Below are 17,583 nucleotides of genomic sequence, written 5' to 3' on the forward strand. Positions count from 1 at the left end.
CGGGGCGGCGGGAGGAGGGCGAACGAGTGAGTGAGCGAGCGGGTGAGCGGCGGCGGCTGCCGCGCGGGCCGCTGAGGTTGCGGGACCGGCGCTGCCGGGGCCAGCGGGGCGCGGGCGCTCTCCGCCCGGCCGGAGCGCAGAGCGGGGACACCCCCGCCCCTTCCTTCCTGCCGCCCCTCCCCCGCGGCGGCAGGCCCTGCACGGGAAGATGGCGGCGGCGGCCGGAGGCGGCAGCGGCAGCGGCAGCAGCGGAGGCGGCGCGGGGGCGGCAGGCCGGCCCGGGCTGTGAGACCCGCGGCGGGACGGGGCGGCGAGCAGCGGAGGATGAGCCTGCTGTGTGCGCAGTATCTCCGGTGAGCGCCGGCCGGGGAGCGGCGGGGGGGGTGTCGCCGACTGCTCTGAGGCGACACTGCGGCCGGCGGCCCCGGAGGCGGCGGGGCGCGGGAGGACGTGCTCCCCTTGGCCCTGAGGAGGCCTTGCGGCGGCAGTGGGGTGCTCGGAACCGCGGGGGGGATGTGACCGGGGCGGGAGTGTGGGGGACCCGGCCGCAACGTTACCGAGCCCCGCGCCGCTGGCGGGGAGCGGGGCCCCGGGCGGGCCGGAGCCGCGTACCGGCGGGCGGGCGGCCTGAGCTGCCGCTGGGCTGCGGGCTGCCCGGCGCGGCCAGGGCTCCCCAGCAAGGTCAAGCCGGTGCCTTGGAGCCGCGGGGAGGGCAGGGGAGCCCGCCGGCTGCCGTACCGGGATTCTCCAGCCCCTTTCTAGCAGGTGCCGTGCTAACCCGCCGCTGCGGAACCACCGCCACGGCTGATCCCGGCGGCGAGGCGAAACCTGCGCTCGCAGCCCCGTGAGGTGCTCCGGGAGAACGGGAGCAGCAGGAGCTGTGCCTCTGCCCTCGGCAGTCGGCCCTCGGCAGTCAGCCCGCGGCCTGCGGAAAACCCTCTGTCATGGCTTATGCAGTGGATCGGTTGGGAGAGAAGCGAGCCTGCTGGGGCAGTGCTGCTTTGAAATGCATTGCTGAACAGAAGCGTCCCTTGGTCCCTGAAGTCGAGAGTACTAGATGCCACATGCTGATATGAGCAGGACTCCAATAGGCTTTTGGGTGAACTTGTCTTTTGGGTGTGAAACCCTCTTTCTCTAGTGATTTTGGAAAGGAGCTTTGCGAGATACAAGTGGCTTTGCATAGCTGTAAAATAGGAAATACTGTGTCGTCTGTGATGCGTTGCCCCTTCCAGAGAACCTCGTGGAAAAGGAAAAGGTATGCCAAAAGGGCATGCATGTTCTGAAGAGCCCTGGGCTTGGGGAGGATTTGTAAAGAGTGAATTCAAGGAGGTTTTTTACATTTCCAAAACACTTTCTATCCAGGGTTCTGAAACACTTTAGCTGTCTCCCCTTACTGATTCTCCAAGTCCTCCCCTTCCTCCTCATCTTTCTTGACTCTCTGTCTGCCTCCTCCTGGTAGACCAAATCCTGTCTCAAGCTTATCTTCAAAAAAAAAAAAAAAAGTGATGTTTTTCGCTAATAGCAAGCTTATGAGCCTTTTTCCTTTCTAGCCTGCTTACCTATGCTGTCTTAGAAAGTTCTTTGTTCTTTTCTGTTACATTATAGAAAAAGCTCTTTAATGCCTTATTGTTAGTTGTCCTCTATGAGTAAAAGACTTGCCTTTTGTACTGTAGCGTATGTCTTAATAATATTGGAACCTCTTGCTCACCTCTCCTACCCTGGGACTATGAGTCTTCAGCTGCCTTGCATTGTTACAAGGCGGTACTGCTGAAGTCACACTTGTCCTGCCCCAGTCACCTTCTTGTACCACCAGACTCTTTTCTTAGTGTTCTGTATTCTGCTGCACCAAGTTGGAGATGCTCCTTGCCTGCCAGCTTCTGGGCAGTAATCACCCATTTCTCTTAGCTTTGTTTCTCCAACGCCGTAGCTCATCCTGGGCCTTTATTACTTTTTCCCGACTGCTTTGTTTGTTTTGTGCCTAATACATTGAGACAGAAGCATCTGGACACTATTACAAATATTACAAGTAGTGACTCCTGTCTTTGTCACCAGGAGTCTTATCTCCTCTTAGAAGGAAAAAACCAGGATGCTCCCCCTCCCAAACTTTTCAAGCACTTTGTAGTCGGCAGTCTTCACCTTCTCCCTCTAAAGAACATTTGGGTTTGTTCCTCTTTGTAGAGGGTAAGCTTCGGAAGATTTTCTTAAAAGCTGTAAAATCTTTTTTACATCCTCAGACAGAGTGTATATTTAAATTATTTCATTTGCATAGGGCAGAATTTGAGCTGCGGATTACTGCAGCCCAAGCTCATAAAGAGAACTGGGAATAGAGCCTCAGATTCTCAGAGCCAGTTCTGTTAGTCCTTTGCCTTAAGGAGGAGGGCATCCTCCTTACTGTAGCATTACATGCTCAATCCGAGTGTAATGATGGAGGAATAAATAGACAAAAGTATAATGATGTGAAAGGGCAGCTTAACAAAACATTGTGCCAAATGAAAATTAGCAGTTGGTCTCTGCTAGTATTCATTGTCTTAAAACTAAGGAGGGACAGAAAAGTTTTTTTGTCAGAAATTTTTCTCTGTGTATTTGAAGTTTAGGCAGAAGAGAGGTGAGTTTCTAAGGTGACCACATAATGGTTGAACAACTAGCGAAATAATGACTCTGCAAGAATTGAGATGCTGAAAAAAATGAGCAAGGAAGAAAGGACTTTTAGCTGGACTGCCTTAACTCCTCCACTACCAGTCTCTTGCTTTCTGTATAAATGTATATGAACCAAGTGTTTTAGAATGCTGTCCTTCAAAGACTGTGCCCCTTCAAAGTGAGAACAGAGAAAACACTTGAGACTCCTACAGAAGTCTTCCAGAAAGAGCAAAGAAGGTCAAACTTCATGTACTGAGTCTTTCAGAAGTTGCAGGAGAGTCAGTTTTTAAGTCAGCTTCATACATTGTAAGAAAGTGTTGGGATTTTTGCTTTCCTAGTCTTATTCTTTTCAAGGTCACCTTTCAAGAGTGTTGGAATGTATTCTGTCCCATCTAGTTTCCTAGATCCTTCTTTCGTGTCGTTGTTTGAGTCTCTTCTCAAAGATTTGCATTGCATCTGGTGGGGTGAGTAGACCTTTCAGGATGTTCTTTCAGAGATCTCTTGGGGGAAAAAGAGGCACGGTTTGTGTCTCTGGTCAGGTGAATGTGTTTGTCTCATCTAGCTAAAAATCTCTATCCATTAATTTGTGCTGCTTTGGGAATCTACAAGTACTCCCCGTAAATGAAATTAATCTCACGAGGCAGTTGTTTTACAGTAAATGTGTCATGTATCCTTGCTAGGTACAGAAGTAGTCACTTCTAAAGCAAATTATCGTTACCGATAGGGTTTCTAACAGAATACCACAGAAACTTCAGAGTGCATCCTTTTTTATAAGACAGTATTGAGCTTTAGTCCATGTTCGTTCACTTTAAAGAAATGATCTTCATTGCCAATTTTATATGTTAATGTTCAAAATATAGTTAACTTGGATTCAAAAGTTTAGCAGTTTGAGATATGACTGTTTTGATTGCATTTCACAAAGATGTGAGCTCAGTTACTAGTTAAATGTGGCATTACCCTGCTAAATTGTGGCTTTTAGCACTCTGTAAACATAGAATAAAAAGTGCTTGAATTACAGGGCTTGAACACTGCTTAGAAATTCTAGTGCTGACAAACCAGTAGGTAGTTTCCTGTAGCCTTATGATGAGGCTATAACCAACTTCATTAAAGGTTTGACTGTTTTAATAATTTAAATTGTGGCTCTCTTTTCAAAGACTCATCAGTAGCTCTATTAACTTCTGCATCTGCTGTGTCTCTTCATGGTTGCTCCTTTGCCGTCTGCCGGTCTGTGACGCACCTCTTGCAGTGTTTCTTCACAGTTAATGGAGGAGGGTAGAGCAGGGGTAATTTAGACCTGCAGTCTGTGCATGGGCATGTTCCAGTACTGATTCCTGATCAAGATGGTGTAGAGTTGATGTTTGTTAGTGCTGAAAAGGCACAAACCTTGTTACTGTTTGAAACCTAGAACGAGTCTCGGTGAGACGGGCAGAATCAGTTAATTATTTTTTTAATAATTATCTTGAGAGTATATGGAGGAAAACGTTAGTAAATGCAACTTCTTAACAGAGAATCTTGAAACGTGTACCTGCAGCATGCTTCCTGGAATTCATAGCATCACAAAGCAACTTGGACTTCAGGTGACCTGAGGAGGTCCCTGTCCAACCTCCTCCAAGCAGGGGCAGCCCTGGGGTCAGACCAGGTTGCTCAGGGCTTGATCCACTCAGGTCTTGAAAACCTTCAGGAATGGAGGCAGCTCAGCCTTTTGGGGCAGCCTGTGCTATTCCTTGACTGTCATAAAATCATTTAGGTTGGAAAAGATATTTAAGACCATGGAGTCCAACCATTAAGCCAACACTGTCAAGTCCACCGCTGAACCATCTCCCTAAGCACCACATCTACATGTCTTTTAAATGCTTCCAGGGATGAAAAAGATTTTCTTTACATGCAGTCTGAACCTCTCATATTTTGACTTCTACCCGTTGTGTCTCATTCTCCCGCCACATGCCACTGCAGAGAGCCTGGCTCCATCTTCTCAGTCCCCTCCCTGCAGGCATGTGGCTGCTGTGGGTGCCCCAAAGCCTTCCCTGCCCCAGGCTGACCGAGCCCCACTCCCACGGCCTCTCCTCCAGCCCCAAATAACAAGTGCCTCAGCCTTGACTGCCCTGGGGGCTCTGCTGACCTACCTCCAGTTGATCCACATCTTTCTTGATTTGTCTCGATATCCAAACAAGACCAGTCAGTCTTGGAAAGTATTCCCTCCAGCTTTTTTATGTTCTGAAATTTAGTGCTACTTTCATACATTTACTTCTGAATTTCAAACAGGGGAGGAGTAGTGGAGAGATCAAATACTGCATTGGCCTTTCAGGAGGCACCTCATAGCACAGTGGTTTGGGTTTTTTTTTTTGGTTTTGTTTTGGTTTTTTTTTTCCTCTCCATACAAGGTGTTTCTAGCATTTGATAGCTAGAATTGCTGCCAATATTTAGTATTAGCAACACTTACTCCTCTTTAAGGCAGAGGGTAATGGTTTAAAAAGGCAAATAAAATTGATGATTATTACTGCTTACTACCGATGAACAAACTTTTTGCGATGATCTATGAAGTAAAAAGAATTACAATTAAAAAAGTGTTAAGCAGTTTCCCTCTAAGCTTTCTGCTGAAGGAAATTCATCTTGCTGAGAGCCCCAAGACATGCACTATACCCCTTGGGTCTTTGGTCAGCTGTTTATTGCTCTCTTGTTCCTGTTATGAGGATTTGGATTATTGAGCATCCTCTTGCCACCCAGGGACAACTTGTGCTAAAGTCACAAGCTGTCTGCATGCACTATCATAGTTCAGATACTTTTATTCAAGCCTAGATTCCGAAGGCTTGCGTGACTATACCGCTTAGGGCTTTTTTTTCTCCTTTCTCAAATGGATTGAACAAATTTTAGCAGCCTTCTACAGAGGGATACAAATTTCAGAGTTAGTTGTTGCCCTTAACTTTATGAAAGTTAGCTGGTTAGAAGAGTCATCCAGATGAGCTCAGCTGGTGTAAACTGGCACATGCAGAGTTTCATGTCAGCCCTGGCGTGTGCGTTTCTGTGCGTGGAGTTTGAGTTTGCTTCTCTGTACGGAATTAACAGTGAGGATTTGAATGCTTGTGCAGTTCAGCAGGTGGTGGGCACGCTTTTCTGCCGGAGGGACTGGCGGGAAGGTGACTATGTATGAGCGTGTGCCAGAGGAAAGAGGGCTGCAGTAATGAGAGAACTTGACCTTACTAGCTTAGTACATGGCAAAAGCTTGGCCATATAGACAAAGGGTGTGTTTTAGACTTGAACTGCTCCTGACAGATGTTTCTCACTCTCCCTCTCACCTGCAGCCCTGATTTGATGGTGTAAGTTTATGGCCAGGTGAACTGGACTGGGGAACTGTGCTAGGTTAAAACTTCTTTTGTTTTGTGTTTTTTACCTATGGAGCTTAGCCTGAGTGGGTTTCCTGATCCCATTTGTCATGTTACCGCACATGTGCTGACACATGTGAAGTTGCGTGTAGCAGGAGTGAGGGCCTAATAGTAAGGGCAGGGTAGGACTGCTTCTAGTGATAGTACTCATTATCATTAAAATGCTCACTGACCCATAACACTAGTAAATAATGTCCCATTTCCTACAGTATAGCTGTAGCTATATATTGAATATATATATACAAAAAATATAAAATATATAGAATGTAGCTGATATCACTGTCACAAACAGTACCCCTGTTTTCAGTCTGGGCTGAGAGTCTCTCCCCTGGTTTTTTTTCTTGCTGCAGAACACAGCTGATTGTGGATGCTGTTACGGCACTTTCTTTGTGCTGTGCTTGAGGTTACTTGCAAAACAGTGTTCCAGTGACCTAGAAGTGCAGGTTAGTGTAAGTAAAGTTACAGCTGTATTTATTTATTTATTTTTGATGGCAGGGATGATTCTTTTAGCATTTAGTTCTTGTTCAAACCTGTGTATTCCTACGTAGCTTGATCTTTATTGAAAAGGAGAAGGTTCTGTTGTGGCAGTGAAACAAGGTGATGTTTATCTGAAGTTTTGATGAGGCACTTAAGCTGCACCAAAGCATTTTGAGAAGGCTGCCCTCTTCCTGAACACACGGTTTGGAGGTTTTTTTGCTGAGTTTCTTCATTTCAGTGCATGGTAAGAAGATACATTTGCTTGGTGAATGCTTAGCTATTTTACTTAAGTACTCAAAGTATACTGTGATATTCAAGCTACTTGTAAAACCTGTTTCTTCTGTCCTAAGAGTGCATCTTCCATACAGCAGCTTCATAACAAGTAATCCTAGCCTGCTCCAGTGAGATGTTTTTTGCCTTCAAATCAGCTGATTTGAAGGCACTGAATTGTAACACTAACTTTTACGTCAAGCAACTTAAAACGTTATTTAAATCAGTGTGGAATATGAAGCTGCCCTGCTTTTCAGTTTGCTATGTTGGCTATTGCATGCATTTTTTTAGATGTCTTGGTGCTTCCCCCTTGAGAAGAAAGGCTGTCTGCAGTCATTGTTCAGAACACTTGGGTTGATGGGAGAAGACAGTGACTTGATGGATGGATGCCTTGGCATCTTCCCTGCCTTGCCCAGCCAGCAAAAATCGGTGTGGAAGAGGAGTAACTGTAGTTCAAGTGCATGGTGGGGAGGGAGGGAGGAGAGGATAGTTTTCTGTAGCATCTGATTTTGTTCAATGAGGAGCTGCAGGGGGTTGTAGAGTTTTAAGGGTCCTTCATCACTGCTGTTGGGTCTTCACAACAGCAGCAGAGATTCACTAGCAGGAGTGGACTCCTCAGAGTAAGGAATGGTGGAGGAACAGTTAAGGAATGCAGCTGTAGTGTATAAAGAGTATATGTGGGAGGACATTAGTTACTGCTCTTGTTACTTTGAACTTGAGGCTTGTCCTCATCTCACTTGAAAGCTGTGCAGCTGCTGAGAAGCAGGAGGGGAATAAAACCACAGGTTTGTTTCCTTCAAATCATTAGCAGAACTGCATACTTTGGTCCTGTACTTTACAATGTATTACTAGGGAGGTCATAGATTTCGGTGGTGGTTGGTAAAACGTAAGGTTTTCCTGTGCTCACGGGAGGTGTGGCAGCTTTACTCTATCTTACTGCAGTTAAAAGAATAGAGGACTAACGTAGTGTTTATTGTGGAGTGACACGAGGAATCGTGGAGCTGACTCATGGGCCATAGTTTCTCACTCTTGCACAGGAGGGAGGGCTGCTGGCTCTTCTTGTATGTGCCTCTTGAGCGCTCGTGTTGTTGCATGCAGTATCTTGTTGAATGTAACTTCACAGTTGTACTGGTTACATCACCAGCTCTCACTTGTGCAGCCGTGCTCAGAGTCCTGCCTTTAGGCAATGTTTCTAGACTTGTCTGGCCACTGCTTTTTTTCCCATTTGAATTTAAGAAGAACTTCTGATCGTAAGCTTGGGGACTTCCTCAACAACCACATGAGGGGGAAGTGGCTTAAACAGTGTTCTGAGACTGTGTATTTCAATTCCTCTGAGTTAAATCAGCAGCTACCTGTTAAGATCAATGTAATGTTGTGAGTTGGGGTGGAATAAGAGCTTTTTGAGTAACTTTAGGCCTGCTTTCTTTTCTTTCTGTATTCCAGTAGGACTTTTCTCCGATTATTCACACTGGCTTCTGCACTCAAGGGATTATCATAAGGAACCAGAAGGCTGAGGAGTCTCTTGGGATTGTTACACAGCCGTGGGCGACAGACTGAATTTCACTGATGGGACTCAAATCAGAGATACCCTTGAGGTACTTAGGAGTCCTGCTAGAGTTAATTTTCTCTTCCACCTTTAGGGAAAATGTGATTTTTCTGGAAGTACTTATGATGTCTCTAATACATCAACAGTCTATTTCTTATATTTTAATTTCATTGTCTGTGGTGTTGAAAGTATCCTCTAGTGCTCAGCCCTGTTGAACACTGTTCTGCTTCATCTAATATTGGTATGTATAAGCTGATTTTTATTTTATTTCCTCATCCCCGCCCTCTGAAGTATTGTCTGTTTTGAGTGTGCGGGCCCCACTTGTCATATGGCTGAATTATCTCAGAGGGCTGCTCTCTAGCTGCTAGGAAATGAGAAATTAATTCTGAATGTATTCCCAGTGAAACCTTTAAGATTGATTCTGCCAAATGAATGTGGGGGGAAATTCTTGAATTCCTTCAGAGAATTGTAGGCAGAGATTAGACTTTTTGTTTGGATGAAGTAAAATAGACCTTTTGGGCATCAAGAGTCTATATTTCAGACTTACTTTGGTGTTTCTTGGTGCCTTGATTTAATGAGGCCTTGACAGTTGTTCCTATTTGATCAGGCTACAGCAAAGGGCAGTTTAGAGCCAGCTTGTTCTAGGCCCCTTTGGACTCGCCCGTGGTCTGTGCTGTTATTTAATCACAGTTTAACTTCCCTACAGGTATTGTCACAAATAGAAAGATTTTTTGTTAGATCTGTTGGGAAGATCATTTCCCCCCCTTTGTTTTATGATAATCCTACAAATTTTGCTATTCTTTCTGTTGCAATGAAAGTCTCCTGGTTATTTGCTTTGCCATGTCCTGCCTTGGTCTCGCCGTGATTTGAAGAAAGCATATGGATATTGCTATGTGTCAAACAGCTGCGAGTGTGTGATAATCTTTTTTTAAACCAGGGTTTCCTGTAGCCAGCTAGGAACCTTTGACAGACTCCAGCTTCGGTTCCTTCTGCAGTCAGTACTGGTTTTGGCTGTGCCTTTGAGCATTCATGCTCTTAATATGAGGTTCACTTGAGCCATTAAGAGGGGTCTTCAGGGTAGTTTTTCCAAACTAGCCTAATAATAAATAAAACTAAAATGCTAATCATCTGTCCCTATGAAGAGGGGGAGAAAGAAGGATGGGGCAGGACTTTTGTCTGTGGAATAGATGCTAGTTGTCTGTCTTGGAGTAGGGTGAAGTACTTGTCGAGGCCAATGCGGTGACAGAACTTCTGAGCATAGAGGCTTGATCTAGTCAGCTGTTACCTGGAAAAAGCCAATTTACTAGTGGGTCTCTTTTTTGTAAATTGCAATAAAAATAGTGTGCCAAGGATTTAAGCCACATTTTTTAATATTAAGAAAAACCCAAAGCCACCAAGAGCATGTAGAAACATGAGAACTGTAGCAGCTCTTAGAGCTCCAACATGCAGCTGCACTTACGAGTAAAACAGAGGAAATGTAATTTCAATGTGAAAAAAAGGTGAGATTTTTCTATGGGTTAATAATTATAAATGAAATTATTAAAGGACGCAGAATAAACTTGCAATAAAAATCTAGAAGGTGTTTTAGTTTATGCATATTGGTGGTATTAAGACAAAGTTGAACATACATGTGAAATCTTTAACTAGAAAAAGAAGTGATAAGCTGCCTGATATGCTTTGTCAACATTCATTTGAATTGAAGGCATGAATTTAGGAGCATGCTGCATAGATTATGCTAAGGCATGAACTTTTGGCAGTTTTTCCACCCAGTTTGAACATACCCTGACTATTTCATTTTAGATATTTATTTCGTTACGAGGTAAACTGTAGGAGTTACGGGGCTTGGGGCAAGGCCAGTTGTAGGGGATTGTGGCTTGCAAGGTGTTCGGTCCAGCTTCAGCTGAAGTACTCATCTTCTGGTTTTTGTTACCAAAGACTAAAATAACCTCTAAAGGTTGAAACTATCTAGAAAGGTGTTTCCAGTATCTTTCTAATGAAATGTCAAATGCTTGCTGATGCTGCTTGTGCAACTACAGACTATTTTGATAGCTTCCATCATAAATGACTAGGTAGAAGTTAACACTAAAAAAAGTGATTTATCTACTTGTAACATTACATTATGTATTCAGGATTTTGGGATACTCTTTCAAAATCAATTCACTTTGGATTAGAGATGGTTATTAAAAATACGTTTTATATCGTGTATAACTGATTCTATGCCTGAAATAATTCTTCAGGAACTATAAAACTAGAAACTGCTGTGTTAGTGTTAAGTGGAAAGGCCCAAGAGTGTCTTGTGTTTAGGAATGACAGACCACAAAGGGGTGAAGATCTTTGACCCTTTAACGACTCAGCTGCAGGAAGTGTTATCTGTATGGTCAAAAATGCTGTTGAACATATGGGCTTTAGATTTTGTGGTTAGAGCAATGCGATTCAGCTAGTTTCCGGGCTTTATTGTCAAATGCTGAAATACAGTGCCAAAAAAATTCTATTTTAAAATTTGTTTTGGACATGCTGGTGTACTATATAAAACATTTGATGACAAGGTCCAAGCTATTGTGGTTGCAAAGTGAAATGCCAGGGCTGAGTTGGCTTGTGCAACCCGAGTAACGCACAAGTGTTGAGTTAGTAACCAAAAATTGCGTAGTCACATACTGAATTGCTTCCTGGCGTCATCCCTTCTTGATTAATATGTGGCAAAGATTCAGAAAATGTCTTCTCAGTCTGAGGATGGTCCCTGCCTCTTCACCACCTGATGAAGGTAGCAGCAGGTTGAGCAAGGCTGGCGATGTTTGCTGGGAGGAAGGACCCAAAGTGGGTGAGCCCAAGGCATACTGCAGTTCTTTAAGCCAAGATTTGGTGCCATGTGGAAATGGTTTAGCAAGGTGATGGGGACAGGCTGCTTTCGGGTTAGAGGTGTCTGCCTCTGGAGGATTTCAAAAACAAGAACTCAGATGTTTGTCACAGAACACCAGGGTGCAGGAATGGGTTGCGTAACCTTCTGAGGTCCTTTTCCAACCTCAAGATTTGATCTTCAGGCTGGATGGATGTGTTAGTCCACCGCAATGGACCCTTTTGCTCGGCTGTTGCAGAAGGTAAAATGAGTGTAATGAACAAGTCTGGTCTGACTATTGAATGGGAGATTGCAGTTCAGAAAACTGCATTCAGATTTGTTTTCTACGGAGTTTATGTTCAGTAAAGATACACTAAACCCCAAAATTTTTCCATTTGTGAGTCGTAAAGCAGATACCAGTTTGTAGTTGGCTGAACATCATGTGAACTTTTCTAGATACAGAACTAGAAAGGACTCTGTCTTAAGGTCTCAAGATTTAAATTTGAAATAAGATTATTTTTATCAAAAAACATTTAATCTCCAAAAGCAGGATTAACCTTGAAAGTTATAAATTTGCTCAGATGCTTGCTTCGAACCAATTCATTAGTTTTTAAAACAGGAAAGGTAGGTTACTGGTTAACCGGCAGGGCTCCTCCGGGCAGTGGCTGCAGCCGCAGCTCTGTGCGGAGGCAGTTTGGACCTGCTGTGAGCAGAGCTGCGGAGGTCAGCTGGGCTCAGCCAAGTGAGCGGCACTGCTTCAGCCAGGTTGGTTTTCCTCCAGATCTATTTGTGTTCAGCAGGGCTCCAACGCTTCAAGCTGCACCCTGCCTAGAGAGGGGCAGTTCCTGTAGGAGTGTATCCATGCTGTTTCGCTCCTGACCCTAACACAATTTCCTAGATCTGAGCAGGTTGGATGGGCCATAGGTTTCTCCTTCAGCTCAGCGCAGACCCAGAGGGTAACGTGCATGTACTAGGGGTATGTGTGTTCTGGCGATAGACTCTTGGCTACTGTAGCTGACAGCCGGTCTGGCTGAGCCGCTCCCACACCTGAGGAGAACCAATACAGGTGACTACGGGAGAGTTGGGTGTTGCTAAACCAGAAGTCACATTAGAGGTTCAGTAACAACCATAGCCCCATGCAGCTCCATTGAGTATCCTTGGTACCTTGTGCCACATTTAAGCTTTTGTTGAAATGTGTAGTAAATATTGCTGGTTGTGGTGTTTGAGGTGAGAATTTAATGATCATGGTGGGTTTTTTAGTTAGAAATTACTGTATTTGATAGAACTGCATTGAACTTGTGGTGGTAGAGGATTCTACCTCTCTCTTATTTCCATACTTTTTGGGGGAAAATAATCATTCGTATATTCTCTAGTTGAAAAGTAAGTATGTTTAAGAACAGCATTGCCTCTGTGTTTCTGATAGACAATGGGGAGCAGCTAATGAGACCCCTGTAAGCAACTGGCAATGAGGCACTGAGTACCTATTTAATTATCATAAATGGATGATATAATTCTCCCTGACTGGTGTTCAGCCTTTGTGCCATAGCTGTGCTTTCAGAGTGTGGCTTGCATTTAGTTTCAAGATGGACAATTGAAAATAATATCTATTCTGGGTCTGTCACATTTGTGTTCAGATATGTGTCTTGTGTAATGTTTACATAAATGTGCGTTTTTATAAAATGAGTGGGGTTGGGCAAAAATCAACTTCATACAATTATTGAATGAATAACTAAATATCAATAATGTTGCTTTAGGCCTTATGTTTTTGAAGGTCTTGACTACCTGGACATAGATCTCTGTATTAGTGGTTGGAGGTTGCATGTTCAAAACGCTGAACTCCGCTGTATCTGTTGTAGTTAACTTGCTACAAGCACAGTATGAGGGGTTACTCATACTTTATTTTTGCCACCTCTGGTGACATCTAATATATTTGCTTTCTCTGTCTGCTCCTTAGCAAGAAAGACAGTATCTTGAATCCCAGTAACTGACTCTTTAATGGTCATTACTTCTTGTGTCAATGTGAGTCGTTCTCAGTGTTCCTGAGCATAAAAATCTGTGTTTGCCAGTGGGCGAGGAGTAATTTCAGAGGAAGGGGGTCCATAGAAAACGCTGAAAATCAGCAAGATACCTTGTTTTTATATCTCAAGCTATTAGAGAAGGCTAGAGGCAGCAGGAAACTGCTGGACATGAAAGTCAGGACTTAGAGGGCTACAGGTATTGCTCTCTTCATGCAAAGTGGGGTGGACTTTTCAGGGGTAAACGTATGTCACCTTTGTAACTAGCTCCTAGCTGCAGGCGCTCTGCTCTCCAGCTCCACAGGTGGGTGAGAATGTATATTTTATCTGTGTTGCAAGAATGTGGCACTAAACTGACTGTGTAATTACCAGCCTTTAAATGTAATATTATGCTTGCCTGGGAGTTCTCATACAATGTCCAGGGAGGGTTGACATCTGCTGCCTAACCTTAGCTGGTCTGGCTTCTGCAGGGTGGACTTAAATAGCCTAACTTTCTGAAACTGAGTTGATGATATCTGTCTGAAGCTGATCTTGATGCTCAGATTTCTGCATTTTCCTGTAATTCTGGACGTGGTTTTCATAATGCAAAAACTGTTGAATGTTATTTTAACATAGATCATCTGCATTTTCCATCCATTAACCTAAGTGAAAATTTCACCAAATCAGGAAGTGTAGTATAACAAATGAATACTGGTGTTACTATATTTTTATCACAACTGAAACCTGATATTGTGTGCACTCTGATAAGAGCAGATTTGAAAGAGCAGAAGACAGTGATATTACAAGGGCATAATTTGTTGGGTTTTTTTGTTTTGTTCTGGTTTGGTTTTTCTTTTGTTCAGAAAGTAATTGTATTGCTTTTTCTTGCTCAATCTCAAAACCTTGTGGGAACTACCATAAGAAGTAAGGATGTGGATGCAAACTTCTTACATCCTACTTAGTGCGGTAGTCATATGGATTAATAATGCTCCTGTGTGCTTACCAGAAGTTCCTTATTGTGGGTAGTGAGCAAGCAGAGCTTTATGATTTTTCTCTTGGACATATGCATCTTTTTAAGGGAGTGGGCTGTGAATCGATTGGAAGGCAAACTTGGAAGTTTTTGTGCCCTCACACATTTAAGATTGCTTTATTTTTTAAAAACTGGCTTGTCCTACGGGTAGTATAAAGATCAAGGAGATATGCAGATAGATTATGTATTCTAAAACCTTTTGTCTTTGACTTGTTCAGCTGCAAAGCTGATGTGTTGTCAGCCAGTGCAGTAAAGGTGATACTGTATGGATGCTGATGAGCAGACAGGGTATTCCATAAGAGTATTCGTTTGTTGACAGTTTCCTGTTAAACTTTCATTTAAAGATATTCCTTAACATGAAGATATCCATGTCTAGAAGTGCCACATGTCAAGTATCCATTGGTTATTTCCTGAGCATGCCTTTTTTATAGTTATTAAATTGTTATTAAATAGTTATTAAAGTCTTCAGTAATTTGCTCTTAATTTTTCTACACTGAAAGTACTGTCAGGGTTACCTATGGAGCCACACTGTCAGCTCCTGGAAGGCGGACAAGGTGTATAAGGAGGGTGGAGTTCTTGTGCTTTCCTTTCATGGCCAACATCTGTTTAGAGGTTAGTTTTCTCCCTTATGGCTCCAATAAAATTCCAGATAACTAGTAGGTCAAGATGGAAAGTTAAAAAAACAGCACAGTCAGTATTTTAAAAATATCTTTACAAACCAGCGACTATGGAAAACACAGCTGAGCTTTCCTGAGCTAGTTTTGATGCTGTACATTTATTCCAAGCTATTTTTGTTTGAATTGGAAAATACAGGTTTGGTGGCTATTTAGTTTGCAGATTACTGACTCAAATTTTAGAACTCTTTGGAATAGACACAGGCATATTACTGATCTTGAATGGATCCTGAACTGGACCTATGGACTGGATTCCATTTATGAGACATTTAACTCACATTTGCAGCACTGCTCTTCTAATAAGGTTCAGACTCACTCCTGTGCTCAATGTGAGCTCTAGGCTGTAACGAGAGGGAGAGCAGAGACTTCGATGGAGGCAGTTGAATGCTAGAACCCTGAGCAGGGTAGAAGATTTGTATTTTCTCCCATGTAGATTTATATCAGAGGAGACTAAGCACATATAAACTTCCCTTAGGGTAGCTTTTACCTGTTGGGCATATCTTTTAAAAATCTTGATACAAAGGAAGTGACTTCCATGAAACTGGAGGAAAAAAATGAGTTTGAATGAAGCTGACTGCAATGGTACTTTTATTCATATCTGGAGAGGAGGATTGTCAGTTCTGATCAAACTTGGATAGAGTTGCTTTTGGTGGTTGCCTTTTGAGGATGATTATTATGACTTGCTTCTAATAGAGCCTGGACGAGGAGAAAGGGGGAAGATGGGATAAACAAGAACCTATTGTGTGTCCCCATTTCTTGCTATCCCTCTCAGCTGAGGTGGGAACAAGAAGGCAATAGAGCAGAATTCCGTGTGGAGAGGGTTTGGGTTCAGATGGTGATAGCATTGCTTTAGCATATGTCTTTAGAAGTGTTGTTTTTATTTGCACAGTTACACTGATGCTAAATTAATTGTTTGCATGACTTTGGTATCTGGCTATAATCTGATAATGCCATTGGTCAAAGAAATCAGCTGTACCCTGACTTCAGCTGCCTGGAACAGGAATAATAAGCTTTAAATGTGTAAAAGTGACAGTAAGGTGGTACCATTGAAGGTGTTTTTCATTGCCGTAACTGGGAAAACTGTCCTTTCAGTGTCAAAGGCACATGGAGCGTTTAACTTGACCCATAGCCTGAGGATCTCTTGCTATGTCAGTGAGAGCTGACATCACCAAAACCTGGCTGCTCTCAAAGCAAGTGATTCCAGCACTTAATGAAAACTACAGACATTTAAATTAGGTGGTGACAGTTGCAAGTTTGGAACGTTAAAAACTTGTTCCATAAAGATAAAGCTGCTTTTAAAAAAGTTGTTAAACAGTGCGTATCTGGTGCACAAGTGAGTAGGTGAAGTCTATACACAAATAAGTAAAATCTATTCTGGACTCCCTATAACACTACAAAATCCTGACTGACGAGTTTCTCTTTCAGGAAAAGGTGTGTCAGGCTGTTAACTGGAGTTGCTGTCTGAAGCCTGTTATATTCAGGTGATAGTGAATTAATAGGTGAAGGAAATAGCAAAGATGGAGTTGATCCACAAGACCCCTGCTACTGTTATTCAGGTATAAAAATCTAGGTTTGTGTACAATGCTAAGATTGCTATAAAAATATTTCGCTTTGATGGATCCTTGTTAGAGATACAGTTGCTGTGTCAAAAATCAAAATAGTTCAGGGAAGTCAGAGTTATTTCTGGATCTTCCAAAATCCAGCCTTTAGTGAAGTTTACCAGCTGTGAATCATTAGTGCCCAGTGAGTCTCTAAAAACTGCTAATAAAGCTTTATATTTTAGCAAGTGTTAGTGGTTACTTTTGGGAATGGAAGGAAGAATGCTTATTTCCCATAAAACTGTCAGCCACTTATATCAGACAGTAATTTTTGCTCAGTGCTGAACTCCAGATGTGAGTGCTGTACTGGGTACAGTGTTCAGGGTCTTCTGAGCAACCCAGCTCCCCCTAAATCTCCTGTAGGATATTCAGTGCCTGTGCTTTCCTGCTGCTTTCCCCTGCCCGGAATCAGCATGGGTATACTTAAATGCAAACAGAGGTATTAAGTCATTATAAATTTTTGTTGAAGTTAACTATTATTTTGAGAAAAAATCTAAAACAGTACTTGCTGGATGTTCTTTTGGAGTTCCTTTTGGGTGTGAGCCTTGCCATGTACTGGAATGATTAAAATAAACAGTAGTTTGCTTCAAGTGTTAAGTGTATTTGAATTTTTTTACTATGTTGGTATAGAAAATTTACCTTCCCCACTCAAAATGAAAAATTTCCTACATCTATTCTGTATATGTTCTGTATCTTCTGACTACCTTTCAGAAGAAGGAAAACTTGCTGGCGATGCCCTTGATGAGCCTTTGGATCAGTCACCTGCTGAGGCTTGCTAGGCTGCAGGCACTTCTCATTGTGGTTCAATTTCTGCAGGTACCTCTGGGGAGGAGAAGTGCAGGAATCTAAATTCCTGCTTGGAGTGAAACTACCCTGACCATTTAATATGGTTTTTTAGTTTGTAGAGTATTCACAGGACAAGTGATTGGATTCTGATCGCTTTTATAAGCCTAGCTGCCTGGACTCATTACCCATTTTAGTACTGTAAATCCTCAATTCTGTGTCAGCGGATTTGTGTCACTGAGATTTGATAAGGGAATGATACAGCTGCTGATGCTTCAGGGCTGCCAGGGGAAAACCAAGTGGAGTTCCCCTTTAAGCATGGTGGAAAGCAGAGTGTTGTGTTCAGTGGTTTGTTTTTTGT

General features: G+C 43.1%; 1 protein-coding gene across 6 annotated transcripts in view; it reads left to right on the forward strand.

Moving 5' to 3' along the window:
* Window positions 1-17,583, forward strand: part of SMG7 (SMG7 nonsense mediated mRNA decay factor) — a 53,925-nt gene continuing 36,342 nt past the window's right edge. For 2 of the 6 annotated variants that reach the window (XM_037404843.1, XM_037404847.1), the window contains exon 1: window positions 2-353. In XM_037404843.1, coding sequence (XP_037260740.1) covers window positions 325-353 — 29 coding nt within the window. In that variant the 5' untranslated portion in view covers window positions 2-324. Of the gene's footprint in view, window positions 354-8,207; window positions 8,360-17,583 lie in introns of all 6 variants that reach the window. The other 4 variants (XM_037404844.1, XM_037404845.1, XM_037404848.1 and 1 more) reach the window with 4 other exon arrangements.

Source organism: Falco rusticolus, chromosome 11 (genome assembly GCF_015220075.1).
Source record: "Falco rusticolus isolate bFalRus1 chromosome 11, bFalRus1.pri, whole genome shotgun sequence".
NCBI lineage: Eukaryota > Metazoa > Chordata > Aves > Falconiformes > Falconidae > Falco > Falco rusticolus.